The sequence below is a fragment of the Paralichthys olivaceus genome, chromosome 4 (genome assembly GCF_024713975.1).
Source record: "Paralichthys olivaceus isolate ysfri-2021 chromosome 4, ASM2471397v2, whole genome shotgun sequence".
Classification (NCBI taxonomy): domain Eukaryota; kingdom Metazoa; phylum Chordata; class Actinopteri; order Pleuronectiformes; family Paralichthyidae; genus Paralichthys; species Paralichthys olivaceus.
In genome coordinates this window covers 17,527,545-17,548,893 of record NC_091096.1, presented here as the reverse complement: position 1 = coordinate 17,548,893, position 21,349 = coordinate 17,527,545, and the positions used below count along the sequence as shown (strand labels likewise).

At 39.5% G+C, this 21,349-nt stretch overlaps 2 protein-coding genes and 2 long non-coding RNA genes across 4 annotated transcripts in view; 2 read left to right on the top strand and 2 right to left on the bottom strand.

Annotated features, from left to right (window-relative positions):
- The window catches only part of LOC138407491 (uncharacterized), a 13,128-nt gene extending 8,656 nt beyond the window's left edge, over positions 1-4,472 (top strand). Inside the window, exon 3 of the long non-coding RNA XR_011240914.1 lies at positions 4,340-4,472. This is a non-coding gene — a long non-coding RNA (uncharacterized lncRNA). The remainder of the gene's footprint in view (positions 1-4,339) is intronic.
- On the bottom strand, positions 677-6,863 carry got1l1 (glutamic-oxaloacetic transaminase 1 like 1). Its single transcript, XM_069523989.1, has 8 exons — positions 6,512-6,863; positions 4,725-4,906; positions 4,359-4,482; positions 3,512-3,729; positions 3,251-3,401; positions 2,609-2,774; positions 2,277-2,419; positions 677-1,786 (listed from the first exon to the last, which is right to left on the bottom strand). The coding sequence occupies exons 1-8, from the start codon at positions 6,714-6,716 to the stop codon at positions 1,647-1,649; spliced, it is 1,329 nt and encodes a 442-aa protein (XP_069380090.1). The 5' UTR covers positions 6,717-6,863; the 3' UTR covers positions 677-1,646.
- On the top strand, positions 6,504-21,349 carry LOC138407492 (uncharacterized). The gene is made up of 3 exons (XR_011240915.1): positions 6,504-6,623; positions 20,651-20,787; positions 21,263-21,349. It is a non-coding gene; the product is annotated as an uncharacterized lncRNA (long non-coding RNA).
- Positions 9,076-20,577, bottom strand: adrb3a (adrenoceptor beta 3a). The gene is made up of 2 exons (XM_020093600.2): positions 18,707-20,577; positions 9,076-11,797 (listed from the first exon to the last, which is right to left on the bottom strand). The coding sequence occupies exons 1-2, from the start codon at positions 20,023-20,025 to the stop codon at positions 11,770-11,772; spliced, it is 1,347 nt and encodes a 448-aa protein (XP_019949159.1). The 5' UTR covers positions 20,026-20,577; the 3' UTR covers positions 9,076-11,769.

Here is a 21,349-nt window from a genome sequence, read left to right as displayed (position 1 = left end):
GTGTAGCCCCAAAAAATATATAACGTCTCTAAATTCACATATTCATTTTACAAGCATAAACAAGCCCGACATATACAGAACATGAGGGAACAATTTTATAGGGATAGACTGTGTTGCTGAGAGTTTAATAAGATTGACACCACTTGTTATCTGTTAAAGGGCCAGTGTGTAAGAATTAGGTGAAAGGGAACTATTGTCAGAAATTTAATGTAGAATAATCCTCATGATGTTTTCACGAGTTTGTTTCATCTAAATTGTCTGAATTGTAGTTTTCTTTACCCCAGAAAAGGTCCTTTATTTTAAATACATTATATTTACATCGAGGGAGTCCTCTCTATGGAGGCCGCCATGTTTTTTACATTAGTCCAGACTGAACAAACTAAAACCTTTTGAGTTTTTATGTCAACTGAAGCTACCACAGGTTCTTTTTCATGTTTGCAAGGGGAGGGTGAGGTGAGGGGTGTTCAGCTGCAACATGCAATTTCAAAACTATATATCACAAAAATTTACACACTGTACCTTTAAATACAGTATGCTACAGCCAGGAGCCTCTTAGCTTAGCATTAATTTAATCTATAAGAATGGACACAGTGGGAAATAGCTGGAGTCATAGTGTCCATGGTGTTGATGGTGCAAATTTGTGCTGAATACTCAAATAATTGTTCCCCACCCTGATGAAAATGCCTTTTGATGGAAATGTATGCGTGCATGTAGGGGTCCTGATTTAGGGGTTTGAAAATGTGGCCTTTCTAGTCTTTCTGGTCAGGTAATGGGTCTGGACTATAGACAGTATATAAAGACGGATGATGCATCTTCACTTTCTCCCATTGTACAAAAATAAAGCCAAAATATCCCAGATACGGACTCCGCCATCTTGGACTTTTGAGGTCATTTAAAGCTAGATTTATGGGGCGGAGCTGCAGTATCGAGTTTCTGCTTGTACATACACTGGACCAATCACAAGTTGGTGTCAGCGTTCAATCAAGAGGTTTTACCTTCAAACTTATCAGAACAATTAGCACTTTAACAAGCATCGGTTTAGGAGCTGTTCCTAAAATGACAGAAACAATTTTTAAGTAAAATTTGTAATGTACTGTGACCTTTTAGTTTGGCCCATGCATATATGTTAACACGCTGGAGGTGGGGTTTATGACTAATACTGCAGCCAACCACCGATGATTTGGCTTCGCTTTTGAGGAGCTTTCATTTTGCCCATCTTTTTATACGATCTATGGTCTGGACCTTGGTTAATTTTTAGAACATAGAAGTGGTGGCTGTTGCATTTTGTTACCTTTGCCAACCTGCAGCAGCTGATGGCTGTAGCCTTAGAGGTTTTAACAAGTTAAACATCAAAAACAGAGGAGGAACATTTACTGAAAACAATCACAGCACATATTGTATTGTTGAAGGGCCTCACAGTCAAGTCAAAGAAACTAATGACTAAACTTCTATCATTAAAAATCAGCAGCGTTTTTTTGATATGCAATCACCCTCCTCTACATTTTTTATATTAACATTTACTTAGTGATGGCAACATCTGTTATAATAATCACAGGAAAACTAGCAACAGAGCATTTCATTGTTTGAGTGAAGCTTGAAAGCCCCTGTGACACAGATTTCAGATCGTGATTTCAAAAGCCATGTGGTCATGGTGAAGTGGTCAGGGCCAGATGAATGGACTCAGATATGTATTTCAGGTTACGGCCGTTGATTGCACTCACATTCAGACAGCCACTGGGAAGGAGGTACACATGTCTCCTCTTTGCCAGAAATTCCACCTGCTGATCTAAAACAGACCAAAAAAACACAAGAAGTACAGAAAATACTCAGAGGTTGTTATGATAATATTTCTGTTATTTCATTGGAAAATACTGGTCTTATTTAAAGAAAATTCCATCTGGCATAAAGGGGCAGTAATCATATCTAATGTTGATAAATTAGAGACTGTAAAACATCTGTGGGATGCCAAGATCATAAATATTAATTTAGAGTACACTGATTACAGTTAAAGCCTGTGGTTTTCAGGCATAAAGTAAGCTAAAATGGTTTGGAAGGTCTAAAATATAATAATTATATTGTATTCAAACGCAGCCAGAATATCAGGCTTTCAAAATCATGAATCTATAAAAATGCCCCAAGCGTTCCAGTTATTGATTTTTAAAGGATGTATCAGAGGAGATAAGAAAGTATTGGAATATCAGCTGTGTTCCGTAATGCTGTCACTCACCTGCTATAGATTATTAGAAAAATAGCCCCAGAAACAGTTTGCTCCTCACCATTCAAACCTATACAACAGTAGAGTCCACCTTGTTGTGTCAGGTGGTCCCAGCAGCCTGGAGTTCCCAGAAGCCTCAGCTTCTCTCTCAAAATGTCTCTGATCAGCTTACATCTCTCAACCATGTGCTTAACTTCTCCCTGCCTGGGGGACAATATTTGCATCAAATGCTTAGGACACCGGCAGTTTAACATTTTGAAGCATTGTGTGCATGAAGGAATCGCCCAAGGAGTCCAGCTATCACTTCATGCATCTATTGACACAGTAGTGATGCTGCTGTCCAGGCCACACTTTTCAAACACAGATCAGTTATGTGCGTGGAGCTTGACTCACCATTCAGCAAGATGGGCTGGGTTACTGAGCACAGTGGCGACAACATCTGCTCCTCCCACAGATGGCCAGGCCCACAGTGACCTGACTAACTTGACAGCTTGAGACTGCAGAGATAACAGGAGGGAGCTCTGCTTGAACACGCACAGGAGGTGACCCACAGCCTCACCTGATGAGGGTGAAGAACAAGAAGATGAGCCTGCTGCAAAACACTATTTTTTTTCAGTAACATTACTTTATTACTGCTGAAAAAAAGTTGGCTGAGAAAATGAAATAAGTCACTCAGTTTTGGGCGAGTGAATCAAGGTTCATAGAGACACAAGCATAAAGCAAAGAGATGATCTGCCTCATGATGAGTTACACAAGGCAGAGCTCTCTCTCTCTCTCTCAAGAAAGCAATCATTGGAAAGCAACAGAAAATGTGACTTGATACTATGAGCATGTTCCTTCTGTGGAACAATCGAGCAAGGATTGATGCAGTGTTTCCTTTAAAAGCAGAACAGTGTTGAATTCAGTTAATTTAAGGTCACAGATTACAGACTTATTTTGTTGTATGGGCTAACTTTGCAAAGAGGGGTTCCTATGACCATAAGAGACGCACACATTAATCCTTGAAATCAGATGTATATTTAGCATTACTCTTACCGTATAGGCCAAAGCAGTGGGAGAACGACTGAGCACAAAGGAGCTCCATGCCTTGTGATGCACAGAGCTGTACAGGCCAGGCATCCCATTTTAAATCTGCATAGCAGAGCGCCTGAGCAGGCAGCAAGAGGAAAGGGAAGAGCCTGCGCCTCTGTTGAAACAGTGCCAAGACAGCAAATGATGAACCAAGCAGCAGTGAAGTCCTACTTGTCTGATAAAAATCATTTTAGCCATTGTTAAAGACTGTAGTTGTGTCGATACCATGATTAGTTGTGTAATCACAGCCCACTGATCCTGAGAGAGATCTGCTCCGGTTGGATAATGGGCAGACGCTGACAGGACAACAACACTTTGCTCAGGAGCCCTCTCCAGATCCTGCAGAAGCTTCTCCAAACAAATGCACCGCAGCTTATCATCCCAGTAATAATACTGACGGATATCTTGGATCCCCGCTGCCTGGAAGATACCAGCCAATGAGTCTGCATGGAAGATCAAGTCAAAACATTAGATGCCTAAAGCAGAACAAACTCCTTGACATACCTTAGCATGTAATTACAGTAAGAGGCTTCTACTATGATTGAATATATTTTTTTAATACTCATTCTTTTTAAAACTAGGATGGCTCAGAAGTACACAAACCTCCACCGACTGCACAAACCTCCACCCAACAGTCCCTTTAAATTCAATCAAGCTGAACCACATTTCACGCACTCATAAATATCAGTTCCCTAAATATGCCTGATTTTTTTCCAATCATGATCCATGAATTATTTCCTGGGGAAACTGTGACATTTAAAAAAGAAATCTCTTTGTGTCCATGTCACTTCTGTTTCTATGGATCATTGAAATGCTGTCTTATACGTATAATTTGTTCATGTTATTTGCGGCATATACACAGAAGTCATCCTCTAATTATGTAGATAACACATGATTTTGAAGTTAAACATGTAGTGTGTACACTGTAATTGCACTTATCACATTGGTAAAATCAGCTACATCGACATATTGATGTTCCATGAGCACAGTTCAAGGTGTGCCACATTTTAAAGCCAATAAACTGGGGGTTGTGTCTTTAAATGCTGTTTACAGGAAGTAGAGTTTTACTCACCATCGCAAGGGGAGGAGAGGTAGACCGGACCGCACCAAGCAGCACCAACATCGAGGCAGTGTCTCAGGAGTTCAGCCCCGAGGCGCACAGCAGCAGTAAAACCAGGAGTCTGGACACCCAACACCTGCAACAACAGTTGATAAACATGAAGAATTAGGATTAGTTTTTAGGCAACTATGATGCTGAAACACTGCAGAACTGACCTTATATTGATTTGTGTGAATTCATGAGTGACCAGTAAGTCGAGGTAATAGGACTGATTGATTGTATGTGTGGCTAAAGGCCATTTTTGCTACTGCACAAACTGAGTAGTAATTATGCATCTAAGCTATAATAGTGACAGTGTACATGTAGAGCTGAGATTACCCGGCTCTCCACTATAGCCCTGGAGCTCCTCCCCAAAGCACCCTCAGTGGCTCGCCTGGTGAATTCAGTCAGTCCAAGAGAAGATGGATACTCTGGACAAAGAGTGGGATCGGCGCTTAACTGTTGTTTTATTTTCCCAACGAGATGCAGTTGAAACGTCTTTCCCTCCTCGCTGTAATACTCTGTAAAAGACAGTGAGTGCACAGGTTTTTATTTTTTTTTTTACACTCACACTGAGTCGACCTTAAAATACTTAAATATGTGTATTTCAATGCTTATGTGTGATTTGCAGTTATTCTTGAATTCAGCAGAGCACAGACTTTCACTGAGACCCAAAAGTCCCCTTTAATTCAACCACCTGCACCAAATGTCACACATTCATAGATATCAATCCCCTAAAAATCCTTAATTTTTTTTATATCAAGTTCCACGAGTATCCAATGGGAAATTGGTGAAAATGTAATTTTTTTTTTTTAAATAATATTAAGGAAATAGCACCTGATCCAGATATGTACCAAAATTGAATGGGTTCTTTCTCAGTATGGCCCGAGTTTCCTGGGAATTTGTTCATTGGATTTTACGTATTCCTGCTGACAATCAAACAAATAAATAGACAGGAGTGATCATAAACCTTTTGGCAGAGGTAACAATCAGTAGTCAAGTTTAAACCATTGTGGTCTTGTACAGTCATCATCTTAGCTTTTTAATTTAATGGTATGTAAAGTTTTTTTTTGATGTACCATTAAGTAGGTTCTATATTGTTATAATCGATGGTTTAAAGAATTTAGTGCCCTGGCATGTATATCAAGAACACTCCGGTCCACACAGACCCTCCAGCTGCTCAGGTTTTTTATCCAGAAACATATGTGCTGATCCGAGAAAACCCAACATCCAGGTCCTAAAATGTCCCTTCAGAAATCTGTGGGTGAAATTACATCAATGCAAAATAAACACATAGTTTCTTTATTTGACTAAAAATCGGGTTCACTGTGAATTCTCCCTTAAAATGTTATGAGTCTTAAACAAACAAAACAAAAATGCCCAGAGTGAGTCAGAAATTCAGAGTAAATGGTGGGTAATAGGTTTTATCTGCAGTATCACAAGTGATTTTAAACTGATGGAGCCACATTAACTCACAGCTCTTGAAAGTGTGAACCATAAAAGTAAAAGACAGACAACAGCATGTCTTTTTCATACTGGGCATTACAATTATATAAATAATTATTTTCATCAATAGCAATATAACAAAAGTGATGCTTATGCATAGTTGAAGCACAGTGAGGAAGTGTAATACATAACTGATCTAACCCAGTTTTGTAAGATGTTTGTCACGTGTTTAGTTTAAAATCACAACCTTCACTCAGTCTTCAAACTTCAAGAAATAATAACGTAACATATATTATTAATTATCAACTGATAAACTTTTTTTTTTATCGAAAAAATGTTTGACCATATCGTCCACCTGTCTAAAAAGGAATGATAACACTGAAACACTGCCGTAATAAACTCAAAATCGATATGTTATGTGTTATAGTATTTATATATTTTACCTTTGTAATATTTTTGTGTGCTTTTTTTATATAGTGTCGTTTATTTTACTATTTTAAAAGTGGATGCAGCTACAATAACACATTTGAATGCACATGGTATAATTGTGACTTGTCTTATAAATTGCAAGTGTTGCTATAAAAGCCCTCCCTCTCTCCCCTCCCTCTGCTTCCGGGTTGTTCGTCCACAGAAGTCAACATCCAGCAGCGTCATCAGTGAGGTCAGATGTTGGGACTCACCTGTCCCTGTCAGGTCCACTCTCCTGGCCTGAGAGTCCCTCTTCAGGACGGACAGTACTTTTGAGTCAGGACCAAGTTCCGGACCCTCCGCTGCTTGTGCTGCTGTTGCAGAGTGAGTATTGATCGGTTCACAGTGATGACCTCCCGGGTCTCCTCCATTTTGGTTGACCCGTTTTTCATCGCGACCACCGCTGGGTCGACTCATCTTCTCACCCCGCGAGCAACATCCGGCCTTTTGTTTTGACTCTGTTGCCAGGCTACAGCACGCGTCTGGATACCGTCACCCGGGCAACGGTGATGGATGAGTTTGTCCCTCTCTAATTTGCGGGTTTGCTGTTGTGAGTTTACTTTGGTCACAAAGAGATATCGTCATCAGACAGGACCTGTTATCAGCTCTGGTAGAAAAGACCTCAGCTGTTTGTTTGAGCCCCAAACACTGAACACAAATCAGAACCCACCTACTATTAACGTGTGTTGTTGGTTGTTCAACAGGCCTGCAGCCTCCTTACATTAATGAAGAGCTAGTGTTTGAGTGTATGGAAGTCAATCTGTCTCACAGCACGTTGAATATATGTTATTTGAATATTTCAAACCTTGATTTTTAAATTCAGAGTTTTGTGAGGGGAATGAAGTATTGGAAATTTGAAGAGTTTAATTTAGAGGTAAAAATCAAATACAGAATGAGATGCAAAATATTAAAATGATATATATTCAATGTACTCAAATTAAACATCCAGGATTTCAAGTGATTGTAGTTCGAACTGAACCAACATTCAGCTGATCACATTATGCTCCATAGAGGAAAATAATTCAAATATATAATTCCAATGCAAAAAATTGTGTTACAAATTCACAGGCTTAAAATCCTAAATCTGGTGGGACATATTTAGGGAGTGAAGGGAGGTTTGAAATATTCAAATAAGATAAATTAAGCATGCTTAAAGTCGAAAGGCAGTATTCAGATGAAACATCCACGATTCTGATGATAAGCAATTGATTCTGGCTCGTACTAAACCAACAGAAGAAGAACATTTCACTGCTCGAAATTCAAAGGCTTTTAAATTCCAAAATCCTGTGAAATAGATATCACTCCACATTTAGGTTTTTTGAAATCAACATCAGAATCAGATTTCTATTTATTGCAGAGTAGGTTTTTCATCATAGAAGGAACTCGCTCTGGGCTGTGGTGCATAAACATGAGCTGGACATATTCAGAATATATTTTTCAAAGATTTCCTGCTTTCATTACTTTCATTGAATCCTCTTCATACAGAGTAGATTACATTTTATACCCCCTGGCATATTTTCTAGATCAAACTTACTTCTATATTTAGAAATTACATTTCCTCTGCATGTGTTAGTGTCATATCTTTCTGCGTATGCCTGTACAGCAAAGCATACTTATGTACTCAGTTCCAGAGGAAGAGGAGATATCCAGCTTTCTCCCCTCCCTCCTCCCTCGTCAAGTTACAAAATACCACTGTTGTGCTTGTGCATTCAGGAAATAAAGCAGTTCTCCTGCAGGGAGACAGCAATATGGGACAGCCATATTGTGGGGATAAAGACAAGGCAGCGATTCTAACAGTAATCGAAAACCCAGAATCAAAAACATCTTGCAGCTATTATATTGAGGAGCGGAGCAGCGAGCCAGGCTGTGTAATTCACTTCCCGGAGCTGATAATCACAAGTCACTGCACTAGATGGCAGTAGATGGTCAAACCAGGCGGTTGGTCTAGTCTAGTTGGTCATTAGCTGACCTGGAGTAATTTAAGAGCTTTCCACCCACTGTAATATTACTCCCAATACCTATCCTCATATAAGCCTCATTATGTGCAACTGTTTTTTTCCAGTCATACAGTAAGGAGGCTTGCATTCTTTCCTAAAATGTAATATATGCTTCAGGGCTGCTGGCTATACCAAGACCTTCCTTTGTCTTTGTGGGAGTGTTAAGAGACTAGAAAATGGGTTTTTTCGTTTTATTCTGAGCGACTGACAACAAAATATTTACCTGTGACTTAGTTCATCGCTGTTTTCTTCATATCAAACTGCACCTGGCTGCATCATGATTGTCCATTACAGTAAGAGAAAATGCCCTCATGCTACAAACTGGGTGCAGAAACTAAGAGCTGCAGTTCCTCTATTGAAGCCACTGTTGATTCTGTGACTCCAGATTTGTGTTGATCTCAGGAAAAGACTTGATTCATCCTCTACTTTACTGGAGTCTATTATTAGAGTGATTGGTAACAAAGAGGTTGTAAGATGGACCCAGTGGTATGTAGCTTTTTTTCACGCCACCGTTTTCCCAGCTTGAATATGGTACTTATCTAATTAAGGTGCTGTTGGCTCCATTAGATTTAAACTGCTGAGTCCTGAAATCTGGTGTCAAAGGACTTTTTTGTCTGAGGGCCCCTGTGTTCCAAAAATATCCGTCTGTCCTGAAGAGAACTGTAGTGTTACACTCAGCTCAGGACGAGCTGCAGGCACAGGAGAGGGTTAGTGGAAAATGAACTACTTAAAGTTCAGTGATGTGCATGTGCAATCAAGAGGAAACACTTCAAAGTATATTCAAGGTTAAAAGTGTTTAATCACACATCAGTTTTTCATTAGAGTTCCTTTGTCATCATAGAAAACATTAAAGAGCATCCTCTAAAAATGTAAGTAAAGCCACATGGAATTTATTGTATCACCACATCGTATCGAAAAGAGTTTCTCCGTAAACAAAAACATATTTTGTCATTATGCAAACCCTTCAGCTCCATGATTTGATCATATTGAACGGACATAGTTTTTGATTTGGTCATCTATAGTCCCAGCTGTTTCTAAAGTGGTGGCTTCTCTTTTCCCCCCTAAAATGTTAATAATCGATTTCAGTGTAATCCTGCTCATGGAAAACAGTGTAATAGGGATCAGTTTCTAAGAATGTGGCTTGATTTCCGACTTGATAATTGTTTCCACACACCGAGCTGTTGTTGCTCTTTCTGCTGGATGATGGTTGAGACTTCACACAGCAGAGCGTCTGGCAGAGTGCTGGTCACAGTTTGTTGTCAGATGTCATGCATTCTGTTCTTGGATTATTTTTAAAAGTCCAGAATCTTGTAGTATTCCTCTCACAACAGAACATGAAGTCTGCTCAAACAGTAGCAGAGCCAGACGTGACTGTGGTTTTGGTGTTTGGAGACAATGACGGTTTTTTAAGATTGTGTCTTAAACTCATATGGACAGTATCAAGAGTCATGGTGTGTGGTGGTATATAGATCCCCAAGGGACTAAATCAGTGGCTTTGCATTTAAAGAGATGGAAAAATAAAGAATATATTACAGTTACACAAAATAATGTGTGTTTTGTCCTGAAAGTTTCCAGAAGTTGTTTTTCTTTAAACATGCAGGATTCTTTCAACTCATCAGGCCTCTAAAATCCTTAAAATGAAACAACCAGACACTTCTTCAATCAAATTGATCACAACTCACATCTGTAATGAAGTCATGAAGGGTCATAAAGGGTCGCAATTATAAATAGAATTTTTAGAATCACAAGCCAAAACGTCTGAGAACCACTGTAGTTCAGACAATGATCTGCTGACAATGTATTGAGGCCAGTAAAGGCCATAATCATTCTTACTTTAGTATGTCATCACTGACGAATTATTCTAAAATAGTCATCCATCTGAATCAATGTGGTTTGAATTGATCTTTTTAAAATTGGGCCATGGCCGAGGTATGAACTCTCTGCAGTCAGGCCAACTGTCATTCGTATCTCCATTGTCAAACTAGCTGACTTTACATTTGCAGGGCTCCTGTATTCTGACCTTCATGGTAAAACAGCACACAGCGAGCTGATTTGGGGCTCGCCCACGGCACCATACAAACTAGAACTGCCACACATAACTTCACAATACAGAGTTTTGATAGATTGTATTGTCAGCACATAAAACACACATGAGCAGTGTCACACAGTTCTATAATATTTTATTTCTCATTGCGACGGATGATGTAATTAATAATGCATTACAAAGTGTCCCAGTACAACAAAATAATGGATTTATATCAAGTCCATGATCAAATCATTATTTGTCTATCTCTGGACATTTCAGAGTGTGTTATTGAGCTTATACTGCCACTTACCAAAGAGACACAGCATGTAGCGGATGGATATTAGCATGTCTAGCTGCAGTTTGACTGTACCGTGAGTGATTTATACTGATGGTTAAATTTAGCCTGAGATCTCCTGTAGGATTTGAGCCATTTGTTATAGTTACAACATAAACTGATTAAGACGAGGACAGAGGTTCCCAAACTATTCAGACCCCCCAAATAACAATGCCAGAGACTTTCAACCACCGTTATCACAAAAGAATCTGCTATGTGCACATGTTGCAGTGTTTCGTGTGGTGCTGTAAACTGACCTGCTGCAACTGATGCTGCCACTAATCTGTCATCAGAAGACTGATGATTATTTGTATGATTTATTTTTAATTTAAGCTTTTGGAACAATCATTGATTTGATATGATAATAAGAATTGTTTTTAAATTGTATGTGATATCCAGAATTCATCTTGCGACCCTTCCTCTGTGCTGCGACGCCACAAGGGGTCCCCACCCCTAGTATGGGAACCAGTGGACTATAGGAGATTTAAGCAAGATAATAATTGTACGGGTCCAGACTCGAAACAGAAAGATTAAGACGAAGGAGAGACAACAGAACATTTGAATGCACAGCCCTTTGGTTTAGCTTAAATTACACTGATGACATTTTTTTCTTAACTGGACAGTAACAACAGCTTTACCTTGTATCAGGTCAGACAGCTTTTGTACCCTGCATTCAGTGTATCATAAATAGATAACTTACAAGATAATATATTATACCAAATGATTTGATGCTATTATTTTTTAAGACTAAAGACGAAATGCGCTGTGCCCAAAGGCTCACTGGAATACATTTCACCCTCGTAGCTAAGTAGTGTCTCATATTCAGGAACAGACGCTCTTCTGTAAACAGTATTGAGGCGACACCGGTGTCAGCTAATGTCTGTGAAGTGCTGACTCACAGCAGCCTATCTCCTGTGCACAGAGCCAGTCACCGTGTCCCTGCTTGTTTCTGTCCATCCAGTCACCTCTTTAGGGTTCAGCTACGTTTATCAGGGCCAGTAGTCACACTCTTCTTCAGCTTGTCCTCACCGATGGTTGGCCTCAGCCTTTGCAGGGTTCACAGAGACAGCTGGAGAACATGTAGTTTGCTTCAGCAGCTCAACGTTTCACCATTCATCCGTCCTTTTCCTGCAGCGTGAAGCTGAAGAGAGATGGAGATATTAGCATGGTGTGTTGCTGTTGAAAATAAGGCATGTAATTATCATGCACATTCTTTAAAAGTGGTCGGAACAGATAAGGTGGCATCTCACTGGGAGGAATTGACGATACATTCTGTCTTACTTTCTGTTTTGTAATTTCCCTGATGTTTTCATCTGTTTGTTTGGTGGCAGGGTGACCCAAAAACTACTCAACCAAATTCAATGAAATTATCAAAGAGTGCAGCATGATCTAAGGAAAAACCCATTCAATTTTGGTTCTGATCCAGATCAGGGGTCAGATATTTTTTATTCATCACTTTCATACATTTTTTTCCCACAAATAATTCATGGATATTGATGAAAACCTTCAGGCATGTTAAGAGGACTTTCATTAATGAGCGTGTGAAATTCTTTGCAGTTAAAATAAAGATCTTGTGAATTTAAAAGTGGTTTCATAAGGTCTCTGTTACTGGTTTCATAAGGTGACAGTAACTCTCTGTTTCTAGTTTCATCCATGTTGGTTTGTCTTTTAGTTTGCAAGATTACACAAAATCTATTGGACGGATAACCATGAGGGTGGACGAATGCTATTTGGGTCAGGGAAGAACTCATTACATTTTTGCACGGATCTATGTCAGAGGAAGGATCCAGGAGTATTTTGCTTAACATGGTGAGAATGTTTCGGTATTTTCCCTGATGAATTTTGATGAAATAAATCAGGCACACTTAGAAAGCTGATATCTACAAGTGAGTGAAATTTAATGCCGCTTGATTGGGGACAGTTGGGACTGTTGAACCTTGGCTCTACTGAGACATTCTAGTTTTGCTAGTTAATCTTTTTCTAAAGGTTAAGGTAAGAATTCCACATTTATTTGAGTGTGTTGCTCTCATTTAAATTTCTGACGTGGTCTATTTTTACATTTGATTGGATTGGATTTTTACTGAAAGGTACCTGACGCTGAGGCCAGTTTCCTCTCTCATTAGGAACCTCATTCAATCTTCCTGTGAGATGTAACTTTCTGAACAATGTGCTCTATACTGTGCATTTCTGTGTAACTTGTGCTGGTCACACCCTGTACAGCATTTCACTGTCAATCAGATAAGAAAGCTCAAAGATAACACCAGCAGTTTCTTGTCTTACAGGTTATTTTTAAGTATGATTGTGTTTTACCATGAAAAACAGCATTGATACAATCACAGCACTTTTTTTCCCCCTTTCTAATCACAGAGTTATTGCAAAGTTGCCCTCATCCCTTCATCCCGTGTGAAACTCTACCTTTTTTCCCGACAAGACAGGAATTCTGATGCTATCACCTCCACTCTACATGTCTCCACAGGAAGACATAAACTACCTCGAACCGTAGGCTTCCCAGAAATGTGCAGACATACAGGAAGAACTACGCAGGAAACAATTTACAATGTGACTTCATTAGATTTCACATACTTTCGTTGAGTTCAACTCTTTACAGTTTATACAGTGGAACCACAGCAGAGTGTGTTGGAGTCGTACGGTAAAGGTAAAAACCCACCAGGAATGATTATGTTGATATTTTGTTGAATCTATTTTGTTTGAGTTACAAACCAGGGACAAGTCGAGCACATATTTTGTAGTTTTACATACAAATTAAAGGAGCGATTAACTCATCGGGATCAGATCCATCCATCACATGGCCTGGGTATTTTCTGTTTTTGTATCTACCTGTCAAAGCAGGGTGGTATCCATTCTCATAATGACTTCAAGTAGACCTTTATTTGTTGCCAACAATAGTTTCTTGTTGTCTATTTTTAAGTTTGTTTTTAGTTTTTGCCCTGTCTGTTGGTATGTTTAGCAGCAGAATTGGTGGAGTGATGGAACATGAGCCAAGAAAGAACTGACACTTTTTTGTGTGGATCCACATCCAGGAATGCTTCATCACTTTTTTTCAGATTGTTTGTTTTTTTAACATTAATACCAATTTCATAGTGAATAATTCATTTTTATATTAAGGGAGCTAGTTTCTATGAGTGTGGAATTTGGTGCAGCTTGAGGAAATTCAAGGGGACGGTTGGGCCTTGGTGGAGTTATGATCTCTACTGAGTCCCATTCAGGTTCTACTGGAATGTATATTTAAAATGTTCATACAAAATGTATTTAAAATAAATCAGTCTGTTGATTTCGGCTGCTCTTGTAAGGATAAAACAAAAGAACTTATTGCATTTATTGCTTTTTTATCTGCTGCAACCCCAATGATTTAAGAGTTATACCCTTTCTCGAGTGTTTGCCTAACTCCCGGATGTCTCCATTTAAAGACCGTGATGATTGGCTCTGATAGCAGCCAGACTTGAAAGAGAGTGTTATGAGGTTTCCCACAGGTCACTGCCATCATATTTAGCTTTATCCAGCTTCTTGTTTCATGCTCTCTTGGGCCTGTTCTCGCTCTAAGCTAACTAAATGCACATTATGGAAGTTGGTGTGTGAAGACGGGTCGGAGGCACTGTTGGCATGCTGCAGAGAAAAGCCCAGAATTACAGGGTTCACGCAGTCAAAACATTATGTTGCCCTAATGAAATTCTCCCTTCAATGCGTCACTTAGTGTATATATGTTGAGTTGAGACCACTTGAGCTGTAATACTGCAACACATTAGTGTAATAAAAAGCTTGTTAATCGCAGATTCTCCTGCTAAACTTCAAATTCCTGATTAACACATGATTCATCCTGTTTGGTGCATGGCCCTTTAGACAAAACTGTTTACACGTTTATTAAAATTTCTTCCATTTTTCCTGCATGTAATGTTTTTTATGTTGGACACTGTGTCCTTTATACAGCATTGAGTGCTTTGGGAGGGTACAGCATGTGTGGAAAATACAATTATATATTAATATTTAGCCAGCATAATGATACAGCTTGTTCCAGTAGCCACGCAATTACTTACAATGTCCTTTCAGATTCGTCCTCATGAGTTGTCAACTAATATGACTAAAATATTTACACAGTCATTTGGAGTAATCAGCCACTTGTTGTTACTTAACTGACTCTGTATTTATACTGGAAATGTCATTCTCCACCATCTCACTCTGCTTTGTGTTGTGTCTGTAGTTATTTGTCCGTATTTAGCTCTTCACAGTAAAATAAGAACATGTATGTGTGACCGTGCCAACTACAACGTCTATCAGTAGAGCACAGACCACTGCCATGCCCAACAGTCCCCTTAAATTCAATCAAACTGCACCAAATTTCATTCACTCATAGATATCAGTCCTCTAAATGTGCTGCATGTTTTTTTTCATCATGATTCATCAATTATTCCCTGGGAAATCAACAAAAATTTTGAAAACTTCTGGATCTGCCGTCTGATTTGAAGTCCCCAGAGCCCCCGGATTTTAGCAGGTTTTTTCCTGACACATAACACATCCTTCCTCCAAGTGTTGCGTTAGTGTTCATGTAATCTTGCTCACAATCAAACAAAGCACATGGTCAATACCTTTGTGTTCAAGGGAACATTCCTTATGGGGGATTCCTCCTCCTAAAGGGGTGTCTCCTACTTCACCTCTCCACTGTTTGCTGTTGTACTTAATGGGAGAAGTACGTGACATATACTGTAGGTTGTACAAATTTCGGTATTTTACCCTCTCTGTTATTACGTTTGAAAGTTTACTCCCTAGCTTAAATGTTTGTGTAGTATAACAGGTATGTTTTTTAGTGAGCTGTTTTTTTGCCCTTTTTACCATTGTACCTAATGGCCGAAGGGCTCAACTTATGTACACAATTGATGAAGACTTTTTTTGTCAGAATGTAAAGAAATAGCTCCAAAGATTCATCATCATTTATTTTGTTTTTATGTTATGAGCTCATTTTTTGTGGGCTAAAAATTAAGATATAAGAGAAGGGTCCATAAAATCCTTTCATATAATATCTTAATAATGTTAATTCTCTTGCACTTTTTCAAGGATGAAAGATATTTTCAGTGTGCAGTTCTTCTTTTGTCTCATTTACTTAGCAACAAGTTGATTGACAAGTTGTTTCCACATGTATGTCTTGATACTTGTTTATGCACCAGCACAGCTCTAGCATATAAGTAGTTTCCTGTAGGGCAGGAGCTGTGTGTAATGATAATAATGACCCATGCTGTCACAGGCCTCCATGGTTCCTGCACTGTTACTCTGCATGCATGTTGTTAATGTCTTAAGGTCTCATCATGTTTCTAAATCAGACATCAGAACAGAAAACTCACTTCATTTCTTCTCCACATTGATTTCACGATTTGGTCCACAATCTACTTGGCTGCTGCCCTACTAAATCAAATGTTCCGCTCTCTGTTAGCTTAACTTTAGTGTTCTCAATCACGGATAAACTGTGCTAACAAACTCCCACTTCTCATAACACACAGCAATACCTGTTAAATACATGGACATTTTTTTCACAATATACATATGAGGACTAATGTAGAAGCTATTTACCGTTTATCCACTTAGGAGCAACACGGATGAGAAAAACAAAGGAAGACACAACAAAACCCCTCTTATAACTGCGTTAAAATTACTGCACAACTAAACACATTTACCTCCACTTTTATGGATAAAGCTACTAAATTTGTAGTTAGGATACATTAGAAATGCAGTTATTCAGGGATTCTGAAGGGAATTTGCACTTGTCATGTAACATGGTACATACGTGACAGATACTGAGGCTGCTGTGCACGATGATAAGAGAAGCAGTGATATGCCTGCGTTTATTTCTGTGAAAACAAAGCAACTACTGATAGTGAACGGTGGTTATCTCACGTTTTACCATTCCTGTGATACATCAGCCCTGACTTAACCAAACCTATTGTCACATGTTGTCATAAGGTTTACAGGAAATATGCTTCTAATTTGGTCTATTGTGTATCGTTAAATAGAGAGTTGATAGGGATGACTGTGGAGCACATGAGCTCTAGATGCCTTGTCTGTCATTATTGGCACAACAGCTCCGGCAGTCAACACTCTACCTGGAACAGTTTGTCATATTCCTCCATGAAATATGTCTTGGAGCCTCGGCCCCCGATAAGTCATCCTGGAGCGGCTGGTCTCACTTACTTTTGTAATCCTGCTCAAAGCACGGACTGAGACCGCTGAGCCTTCCCCTTGGGCTGATTTACTACAGAACACACCAGGCTCCTTTTAAGGAAGACTTTTATATGCTCCTAAATGTCTCCTGTTTTACAGCTCCATTGATTATGTTTGTAAGATTCCTCTGAGGGGAGAGCCATGTAAAGAGAAGAGTAAAAAAGTATATAGTTTGCGGAGTAAATATTTGAAATAAAACATCCGTCTGCTGTAAAACTGGGTTACTCAACATGCTACAAGAAGTCAGCATGCTAAGGCAAGGTGTGCTGTAGATGAGAGATGCATCCAATTAAATTAAACGAGGAGGTTTTATGCTACCATTATTTCATAGAAATATTATTATAGAAAAACATATTTACAATGTGCCTAAATACCTCAAGTATGACACTTATTAGAGACATCAACTTAACAGAGTGATGAAATATTTGTTCTTATGAAAGTTATTACATTTTAAAGAGTAATACATAGAAGCTAATCCTCTCTGGTAAATTAATCTGATCATACCACACCAAATATTGCTCATTTATGATGCAAATGAGCCTCATGTTAACTGATGAGGTATTAGTGTGTAAAATCTATTGAGACTATAATTGATAGTTAAAATGATGTATAATCCTGTATTATGAGACAGGTCTGCTGTCAGCTTGTGTTAATGTAGTCCAATAATAACAAATCTCACATTCAGCTAACAGTTTACATGCCCCACAGAGGGTGTTCTCGTTGGTAGTCAGTCTTGTAAACAGCCTGTCCAGTCTTGTGTGTTAGTGATAAAGATTTATCTGCTGCAGGGGGTGTTGGGCAGGGCACACTGAGGCCCACTGACAGGCAGGGAGCCACACTGACATTCGGAAATGTTCTCAAATGTGTCATAATCAGCCTTTCACACGACGCACAGTTGTTTCACAGAACCCGTTTATAATTGACTAATCGAGTACATTCACAATATGGAGGTTTCTATAAAAGCCCAAACACAGAACCAGCAACTGTACTGAGACATCAGTAACAGATACAGGTCCTGAATCATACATGAAAACTAAATATTGAAAAATCTCAAGTTTCACTTCATACTGTGATATTGTAATAGCTGAAAGCCACCAATGCGTCAGAAGTGATTTATTTTTCTGCACTGTTGTATTTTCTTCCTGGCAGCACACTCACGTATTCGATCATGTCCAAATATGGATTTCTGCTTTTATTAAATGCACAGACGACAGTAAAAATAACCATTTTATGTCAAATTCAAAATATCTAAAACTGTATATGTAGACTAGAGAATATTTTTAATACTCGATCTTTAATACTGTGCATCCATGTGCATCTAGAGGCTTGATCTGATCAAATATGACTTTACTCAATATTTCCCTGAACTAGAATTATAGAAATGTTATTGATTTCGATTTGAGTATTTGTTAGCGACTATTATTTATCAAATTGAAACAAACACACTAATTCTTATGGTTAGTTGTGTTTTTGTTCATCGTCATTGTGCACAGCAGGGTGTCTAAAAGTAGTCAATAATGAAAATGTGGGTGATTGATTCTACACTTTAAATATTCACACTTGTGCTTCACTCTGCAAATGATTTGTTCCCCTGTCACACGGTAAACAAGTGATGTAAAACCAAGCTCAATGAAATTAATGGGGGAGAAAGAAAAAGTGATTATTAACTCTCAAAACTTTACTCTTCCTTGTCTTTAAACACTGACTTAACTTTGTGTACTTGAGGATGTAGATGTATGTGTGTGTGTAGAACACAGGAAGTCATAAAACATTCATCACCGTTAAATGGACTGTATGGAGAAAATAAGAGAAGACGGACACTTACAATTTGGTTTCTGGTTCTGATAAGTCACTGAATTGTGTGCTGCCGTTGGACTGCAGAGGACCAGGAGAAGCCGCCTCGCTTTTGCTGCTTCCCTGTGAACTAGCCAGGCTCTCGTTTCCTTCAGTCCTACTGTTCGGGGACTTTTGGAAAGATCCAGCTGTGCCTGACTCGGCTTGCCACAAAAAGCAGGAGCAGCGAGTCCGTAGCTCTTTATATAAAGTATTGAGCTGCAGGCTGGACAGCCACGGGCAGCCCAGCAGGTTCTTGAATGCAGTGCGAAACTCTGGACTCCTGCAGTAGATGATGGGGTTGAGGCCGGAGTTGATGTAACCCAGCCAGTTCAACAGTCGGAAGATCTTCTCGGGGGGAACGTCTCTGTTAAAGGCGTTGATGATGTTGGCGACAAAGAACGGGAGCCAGCACACAGTGAAGGTCCCCATGATGATACCCAGAGTCTTGAGGGCCTTATGCTCTTTGACCAGAATGAGCCGTGACGGCCTTCGCTTGGCGCTCTTTCTTCTCACGACACTGTTGCAGCCGTCTGAGCCCGCACATACAGAGGGCAGGATATTGTTGATGTTGGTGCAAACTTGTGTCTTTGCTGTCAAGCACTCATTCTGGAAACGAATGCGATTCTTATCTATGAGCTTGACCTGCTGTGTTGCTATTAGAAAGACCTTTGCATACACAAATATCATAATGAGCAGTGGAATGTAAAAAGACACAATAGAAGATATAATAGCAAAGGCCCAGTTGGTCACAAAGTCACAGCATGCAGAGTCACTGTAGCAGCTCTGTGCCTGGGGGTCGTCTTTGGCTGCTCGCCAGTACCCTTTCATAATGGGCACAAAGGAAATTAAGGCGGACACAACCCACACTAAACAAACTATGACCCTGGCACGACACTTATTGAGTAGGACCTTGTATCGCAGCGGCCTTGTGATGGCTATGTACCGATCCACTGCGATGACACATAGCGTCTCGATGCTCGCTGTCACACACAGGACGTCCACGGAAGTCCAGAACTCACAAAACGTGTTGCTGAGCTGCCAGTCACCTGTCACCACGATCGTGGCCCCAAGAGGCACCACAAGGACCCCCATGATGAGGTCCGCACACGCTAGGGACATAATGAAGATGTTTGTCGTTGTCTGTAATTGCGACGTACGCGCTATGGCGATGATGACCAGCAGGTTTCCCATCACTATGGTTAATATGATGATGACCAGGATGATGAGGCTCCAGGGTCCTGCCGCGTCGTGGTAGGATTTTGTCACATTAATCCCCAAGGACGCTGAAGTACTCAGGTTTCCATCCATTATTCACCAGTTGAAAATGTGTTTATCACGTCAAACTCAACAAAACTGTCAAAAGTACACTTTTTACAAGCATCTGCTCAAAATATAGTTAATGAAGTTTTCCTCTCAAAAACATAAAGTTGCTCTTCCCTTTGCAGTCACAGCTTATATTTCACACATTGGGAGTCTTGTTTGGCCCTGTTCAAAAGCCAGTGGAGGCGCTCCTGTTTCCAAAGATGTGTTTGTTTGTGGAAGTTCTTCTGGTCGAGACAACAGCAACAACAACCACATGATTCCTAATGAGATGTATCCAAACTGTCCGTAAAGCTGAAACAATATTAGTTCATGGAGTTGCAGCACTTTGGTGAATCCAAGGAAAAAGTCCAAATAACAAGTGGAGGAAAAAAAGTTTCAGTCCATTCAAACACATCCACTGGGACTAGTTTGTCTTTCGCTGAAATCTTGAGCTACAATGCCACAGTTAGGACTGTTTGGAGATCAAGCAAGCAGTGACGCTGCTGCAAGAACCACCAGAGTGCACCAGAGTGGCTGCTCACTCTCTCTCTCTCTTTCTCTCTTTGACTCTCTCTCTCTCTCTCTCTCTCTCTCTCTCTCTCTCTCTCTCTCTCTCTCTCTGTCAGTGCAGGTTGCCCAAGATTGTATTGGCTCAACTCACACCGTGGCTCAAGGCGGAGGGGAGGAGTTGAAAAGTGTGGCTGTGTGTTGAAGCCATACTGGGATCACTAACACTAATAGAGCCACACACATGAATAATAACCAGCGGTAAGAAATAAAAGTGTACAAATACTTAGAAGTACATATACTTTGACTGTATTATATAATAAATATAATCTACTCCTCTAGTCTTAATTTGCTTCACTTGGATACAGAGTACTACTTTTTACATTTATTGTTGAAATATATTTCAGAGCCTGTATCTTTTTACTTTTACTTGAGTAAGGAAGTTGAATTGATACTTTTACTTTAATTGAATCGTTTTTAACACATCTCTACTCAGATTGTCTGTACTTTTGCCGCTTGTGACAATAAAACATTTAAATCTATAATTAATTATTCTTGCATCAGCGTGTGTAAAATGTCGCATTAAAACAAAATAAACACACACATTTTTTTATTTAAATTTAAAATTATGCAGAGACCCACTGCTCTTTGCTCTTTAATGTTACTGTTTAATTTAGCAGCTACACTGAGCATGTTAACACATTAACTGTATCTGTCACCTCAACTGTGTCAACAGTGCAACAGGCTTTTCGACTGCTGGGCTCCGCTCTGCCTCACAAATGATGTTCAGATGTACAACACACTGTAGAGAACAGGAAGTAAG

Excerpts from the sequence above, each read along its gene's own strand:
- adrb3a (XM_020093600.2), bottom strand. The coding sequence starts at position 20,025 with ATGGATGGAAACCTGAGTACTTCAGCGTCCTTGGGGATTAATGTGACA. Across the intron at positions 11,798-18,706 it reads TCAGAACCAGAAACCAAATT|CTTCACGCTGCAGGAAAAGG; the intron begins GTAAGTGTCCGT and ends ATCTCTCTTCAG.
- got1l1 (XM_069523989.1), bottom strand. The coding sequence starts at position 6,716 with ATGAGTCGACCCAGCGGTGGTCGCGATGAAAAACGGGTCAACCAAAAT. Across the intron at positions 3,730-4,358 it reads CCTCTCCTCCCCTTGCGATG|ACTCATTGGCTGGTATCTTC; the intron begins GTGAGTAAAACT and ends TCTTCCATGCAG. Across the intron at positions 3,402-3,511 it reads TGATTACACAACTAATCATG|AGGCGCAGGCTCTTCCCTTT; the intron begins GTATCGACACAA and ends CTGTTTCAACAG.